The following is a 6,790-nucleotide window of genomic DNA, read 5'->3' on the forward strand; positions in this document are numbered from 1 at the left end:
GGGGAGGGGGGAGGGGCTAGTAGGTGGTGATGGGTGGTTTGGGGATGAGGGTCGGGTACGAACAAGTTTTTGAAATATTTTTTTTTAATATTTCTTTCTCTTCAATTTGTATTCATCATTTAATATTTTCTTTTTAAAGTACTATTCTTCAATAAATGAGAGTTTAGTGCACTAAAGTTTCCCCTATGCGCAAGGCTCGAAAAGAGTCGAACCACAATGATTTATTGTACAGGAACTTACTTTTCTTCAATGTGTACTCAAGTAAAGCGGTCAATTGCAATCCAACAACATAATTCAAATTGAGAAAACAATGTATTTTCTAATTATGAATTATGGTCATTAATGATTAGATTAGCGCTATCGAGACAAAGAATAGAGGCAAACTTGTTTTGGCCCAAATCCTTCGCACAAAGAGAAAGAAAATAATCTTATAGGCTCCCCAAGTTATTTTAATTTATTTTCCTAAAACAATATCAATGATGAGAAAGAAATATGTGAATTTCTAATATAAAAGCTCTTGGTGTTAAGACCAAAATATCACAATTTCTCAAATATTGGGTGATAACTTAGCCATGCAAATAAGAAGCAAGGGTCTTCAAAGAATTGACATAGCCAAAATGCAAAAAGAGAATAAGTTACAAGTTACTTTCTCTAAGCGTTGTGCTGGTCTCTTCAAAAAGACTAGCGAACTTTGTATGTTATGTGGTGCTGAAATTGCCATTGTGGTATTTTCCCCAAGCAAAAAAGTCTACTCCTTTGGCCACCGTTCTGTGGAGTTGTTAGTGGATAGGTTCCTCAGGAGGAACCTCCCTCCACCAAATAATAAAGGCCGCCATAACCATCTCCTCGTGAATCATCGAAATGCTGGTCTTCGTGAGCTCAATAAGAAGGTCATGGACATGGAGGAGATGTTCCGGATGGAGAAAGCTCGCGGTGAATCCATATTAGATATTAGGAGGAGAGCTAATGGTGGTTGGTGGGAAGCTCCCATCAATGCACTTAATCTCTCCCAACTTCAACAATTGATGGAGGCAAAGAAATTTCTAAAGCTAGACATTGAAAAAGAGGCACAACAACTGCAAATAGTGACTAATGTTGCACGCCCATTTCTCACATTTGGAAGTGCCTTGTCTCCTACTAATGGTGCTATGACATGTTCTACACCTGGATTCAATGTTGGTGCGCACTTTGCTAATTGGGTTTAGTGCATCTACTTCTTCTGCAGTTCCATACTTCTTTAACTATCGTTACTAGTGCGCGCGCATTATGGAAGTATATGAAAATAATTTAATGTATAAGTGAGGATCTAGGTTCACTGTGTCATTTGAGTTATCCTCAATGTAAGTCTTTTAATTTGAGTCATCCAATAATGTTTTATCATCAGTTATGGTTAATTTTAGTTATATGTCATGTTATGGACTGTCATTTAATCGGTTCACTGTCATGTTAGTTAATCATTTGAATGGAGTTAGTGTGTGTTCTTTGAGCATGGTTCATTCGAACCTAATAATTTTAGTTATATATGTTATGTTATCAGTTCATTGTCATGTTGATTAATTTTATCCTTTGAATAATGATGTTGCTCTCTTCTTTAACAACATATAACTAGATATTACAAAACTCCAAAAGCAATTGCAGTATGCCTGTTGTATATGATATATCGTGCTAGGTCTATGGTAACTACGCACTACATTACAAAATATCTAGTAGCGTTGGAAAAAATATTTAGCGCCATTTGAGTTAATGTCGTTGCATTCACCGTCGTTGAAGTCTTTAGTGACATTTATATCAAGTGCCGATAAATATTCATATTTTGGTGCTAAAAATAATTACGTTCAACGACATTTATTTAGTGGCAATAATTATTGGCAGCAAAGCTACCAACCATATTTTGCGGCTTTTGTTATTACTGTTAAACAACACCCTATTTTAGTGGCTATTACTATGACGATTAAAGTTGACCACAAATTTTACACTATCAGCTAAACTTGATCTGCTATTGCAGGTTACCCAATTTTTTATTGAAAAAAGAAAAAATTGAGTAACCTTCAGTAGCAGATTAAGTTTACACCAGCAGTGCACAAAATTTAAATTCTTAACTCATATGCTAAATAAATCATATTGAGGAAGATAACTGTACAAAATAACAAACTATCTCCATTATTTTAGAAAATTACAAAGACCAAGAACAGTAATTACTAATTAGAACGCTACATCTTAGTTCACTTGCTAATGAACAAGTTGCAAACAATCTCCAGCCATTTACCGTTGCTTGAGAGTCAACAGACGACAAGTTGTAGCTTGGCCAGCTGTCAAAGATGTGATGAACTTTGTGTTGTAAATCTTTCAAAAGATATCTTTTCTACGAACACTAATATGAAATTCACATAACTTAGCTTGTGGCGTTTCATACACTGTTTTCAACACTTTTCGTACACAAAATGATCGGTTCTTTTAGAATCGTAAATTTATTGTGACATGCATCCATATATTAACAAACCACAAACAATTTGATTTCAAACGTTATTAACTTTTGTTTCTATTAGGTAGTATTTTCCAACTTATAAGAAAGGTTCTTTTCTAATCACAGTTTGTCAGAATGAACAATTGAGTTTTATTAGGTTTGAGAAGAAATACTCCCTTTCCCTATTATAATTTTTTTATGCGAATTCGTAAGAGGAAAAGATAAACTTATTCAGATAATCGGTGCTTGTTGTATCGAACCATATTAATTTTATGGTTAACTAATAAATTGAAGCGATTGTTTATATCAATTAATGATCGTGTATAAATGAATAAAGCATATGCAAAAATAAAATAAAATGTCATGTATCTTTGCTCGTTCGATGAATATCGAATGTCTGATCTACCATAGCTTGAATATTACATCTAAACATTCAGAAATATTGTGCTGATTGTTTGATATTTTATTTTTTATTATTTCCCTTCAATTTGTACTCAAATAAAGACTAAAGTGATAAAATAAAATATTATACGTGCTAACCATTGAGTATTTTCTTTTTAATACTTTTCTTCAATGTGTACACAAATAAAGCGGTGGTCAATTGCGATCCAACTACATAAGTCAAATTAAGAAAAACATATATTGTCTAATTATGATCATTACGGATTCGCCCTAACGAGACAAAGAATAGAGGCAAAATTGGTTCGGTACAAAACTTTCACAATGAAAGAAAGAACATAAATTTATAGGCTCCCCAAGTTGTTTTAATTTATTTTCCTAAAAATGTGACAATAATGAGAAAGAAATATCGGAATTTTTCTAATATAAAAGCTCTTGGTGTTAAGACAAAAATTACAATTTCTTAGTTTCACAAATATTGAGTACTGTTAATTTAGCCATGGCAAGAAGGAGAAAGGGTCGACAAAGGGTTGACATAGTGAAAATGAAAAATGAGAGTAACTTACAAGTTATGTTCTCTAAGCGTCGTGCTGGTGTCTTCAAAAAGGCTAGTGAACTTTGTACATTGTGTGGTGCTGAAATTGCCATTGTGGTATTTTCCCCGGGAAAGAAAGTTTACTCCTTTGGCCACCCTTCAGTGGAATTGTTGGTGGATAGGTTCCTAGGGAGGAGCCTTCCTCCACCAAATTATGATGGCCGTCACAACCATCTCCTCATAAATCATCGAAATGTTGTTCTTCGTGAGCTCAATAAGGAGGTCATGAACATGGAGGAGATTCTCCAGATGGAGAAAGCCCGCGGAGAGTCCATACTAGAAATTAGGAGGAGAGTTAATGGTGGTTGGTGGGAAGCTCCCATCAATGCACTTAACCTCTCCCAACTTCAACAATTGATGGAGGCAATGGGATTTCTAAAACAAGAACAACAAATGTTGACTAATGTTGGACTCCCATTTCTCACATTTGGAAGTGCTCTGTCTCCTAATACTAATGGTGCTATGGCAAGTTCTTCACATGGACTCAATATTGGTACACCCTTTGCTAATAGGGCTTAGTGCATCTACTTCTTCTGCAGTTTCCTACAAGTTCAATCTTTACTAGTGCGCGCATTATGGAAGTATATGAAAACAATCTATATAAATATTAAATGCTTGATGAATAAGTTCGTATCTAGGTTCATTGTGTCCATTGAGTTATTCTAAGTGTGTCCTTTGAGTCATTCTAAAATGTTTGTCGTTAGTAATGGTTGATTCGAACCCAATAATTTTAGTTATATGTCATGTTATCAGGCCATTGTCATGTTGGTTTTATCATTTAAATGGTGTTGGTGTGTATCCTTTGTGTGATCATATAATATTTTATCATCAGTTAATAAGGTTCATCTGAACCTAGTCATTTTAGTTATATTAGTTTATCGCCATGTATGAGTTGCACGTGTGAGTCAAATCATGTAATATAAGATTGTATAAAAATATTACTAAAATAGAGTATTGAGTAAATAATTATGCATGAATAGATAAATATATATTTATATGACTGATTAATATAGATGATCGTATGGTGACTTATTTGCTGAGATCAAGATGATTGGATATAAGTCTGAGAAGAAAAAGATGTTTCTTTAGTAGTATATGAATTTCTACATTGATAACTATTATAGTTTGCAGTTGTTTACAATCTACTAAGTTAGTATCACTTTTTCTCACTCAATTAAAAATATTTTTGAATTTATTATTTTGTGTTGTTCTGTATACATATATTGAAGATAAAACTTTATACATCATAAAAATGTTTACACAACAATAATTCTTCTAGTATATCAAATAAATTTTTGGTTTAATTGTTTCATTATTTTATATATTCCAACAATATCGTTTAAAGTGATTGAGTTACTTAAGTCACATTATTGAGTAGGTGATATTGCTAGCAATTTGCTTTAATTTCATCTTAGTTTTAAAAGACAATTTTAGGGCTCGCCTCGTGGCTTGCCCAGGGGAAAAGAACTACTGGCAAAATGCCTCGACACATAGGAGTGAGGCTTTAGTCTTGTGAGGATTGCGTCTTAAGCGTCCGACTGTACACCGTAAGTACGCCTAACGACCAAAGGGGCTCACCTAACAGATTTTTAACGCTCAAAAAATAGGTCCTGAGATGTCACACGATGCTCAATACTACGAGTAGCCTCAAGCTAACCCTGTAAGACTTTTATTATTTTTGAAGATTATAATAAAGAAATATAGATATATAATCAAAGTTAAAATACAGAATTCTATCTTAGCTAAGCTAAAATTATCTGAACATGATATCTAAAAATACTAGATGTAGAAGTCTGGACATTCAACACTGGAAATCTGAATCATAACTAGTTGTAACACCCCAACTTAGGAAGGAGTCCCATATCGGCAAAACACAGGAGGGATATTGGGTATATAAGTAAGAAAACCTTACTCCTAGTAACACATTTTAAAGTTGTGTGGGCCTGGTCCCAGAGCGGACAATATCACTAGTGGGTTGGGGAGTTATAGGGGTCTCTTGAGCCTTGATGGTTCGGGATGCCCATCGCGGCCAGGTCCTCGGCTCGAGTCGTAACAGAATGGTATCAGAGTCGCTCCTGTGTCGTCCCTGTTGATGTGGGCCAGAGTTATAACTGAGTGTAAGTAAATTTCGGTAAGGTGGGGTAAACTTCAGTCCTGAGTGTAGGAAAATCCCATTCAATGGGGCAAACCTCAACGAGGACGCTGAGTCCATAAGGGGGTGTATGTAACACCCCAACTTAGGAAGGAGTCCCACATCAGCAAAACACATGAGGGATGTTGGGTATATATGTAAGAAAGACTTAATCCCTACTGACGCATTTTAAAGTCGTGCGGGCCTGGGCCCAGAGCGGACAATATCACTAGTGGGTTAAGGAGTTATAAGGGTCTCTCAGGCCTTGATGGTTCGAGATGCTCGTCGCGGCCAGGACCTCGGCTCGGGTCATGACACTAGCAGTCTGACAATCCTCTACCACTAATAACTATAGCGCAATTGGGACAAGTCCCCAGCTAACTTGAACTGACTGAAAATACTGAATCGGCTACTATAATAAGCTAAAAAACTGAATAACTAGGTCCCCGATCTATGAGGACTCAGCAACTGTCGGGATGTAGATGGAGAAGCTCGAAATTATTCACGCTGCTAAAATTGAGCACCTGAACCTACATTATGAGACAATGTAGCACATAGACATATATGCAAATCATTACTTCTGGAATGTACTAAGTATATGAGTGTGAATGCATAAGTAAAACAATATCTCAACATTAGTGTAGATTTGCAAAAGAATGCATGCTAAGTGTAGATGACTCACAATAGCTTGAATAACTGAAAACTGAGAATCATGATCATGAATAATAAAACATGTATAAATATAATGAGTCACAACACTTAGTTCTTAAAGATGTTATTGTATTCTATATTAAAATCACACTGTCTAAGTGTAGAAAAGACTCACTTTTATATTTGTAAACTGAAAACTGAAGTCTTATAGCCAATGTCCTATATAAAGCAATATCTAATTTAAACTGTGAGCCTTTACACTTAGTATCTAAAAGTTGTTCGATTATTCTTTTATGTAGTCTTTTCTATTAGGGAGGTTCTTCTAATCGACATACACTATGTGAGCTATCATAGTGTCCAACTGTTAAGACTCAAGTTAGGGCCCTAGCTATGACGAGCATCCCGAACCATGGAGGCCCGAGCACCCTTCTATTATTGGTAATCATGCACAATACTTAATAATAAAAAAATAATAAGAAAATGAAATAAACGGAATCATGGTCATACTCTGAATTCAATATAACAATATTGGAAAGAAATCCATTAACAT

At 35.1% G+C, this 6,790-nt stretch overlaps 2 protein-coding genes across 2 annotated transcripts; both read left to right on the forward strand.

Moving 5' to 3' along the window:
• Nucleotides 1-572: 572 nt before the first annotated feature.
• On the forward strand, nucleotides 573-1,205 carry LOC107876754 (agamous-like MADS-box protein AGL62). Its single transcript, XM_016723610.2, has one exon. The coding sequence runs from the start codon at nucleotides 573-575 to the stop codon at nucleotides 1,203-1,205; it is 633 nt and encodes a 210-aa protein (XP_016579096.2).
• Nucleotides 1,206-3,362: 2,157 nt separating this feature from the next.
• Nucleotides 3,363-3,977, forward strand: LOC107876753 (agamous-like MADS-box protein AGL62). Its single transcript, XM_016723609.2, has one exon. The coding sequence runs from the start codon at nucleotides 3,363-3,365 to the stop codon at nucleotides 3,975-3,977; it is 615 nt and encodes a 204-aa protein (XP_016579095.2).
• The last annotated feature ends 2,813 nt before the right edge of the window (nucleotides 3,978-6,790 follow it).

Source organism: Capsicum annuum, chromosome 7 (assembly GCF_002878395.1).
Source record: "Capsicum annuum cultivar UCD-10X-F1 chromosome 7, UCD10Xv1.1, whole genome shotgun sequence".
Taxonomy (NCBI): Eukaryota; Viridiplantae; Streptophyta; class Magnoliopsida; order Solanales; family Solanaceae; genus Capsicum; species Capsicum annuum.

What these genes read in the sequence shown, in the direction of transcription:
- LOC107876753 (XM_016723609.2), top strand. Translation starts at nt 3,363, where the DNA reads ATGGCAAGAAGGAGAAAGGGTCGACAAAGGGTTGACATAGTGAAAATG.
- LOC107876754 (XM_016723610.2), top strand. Translation starts at nt 573, where the DNA reads ATGCAAATAAGAAGCAAGGGTCTTCAAAGAATTGACATAGCCAAAATG.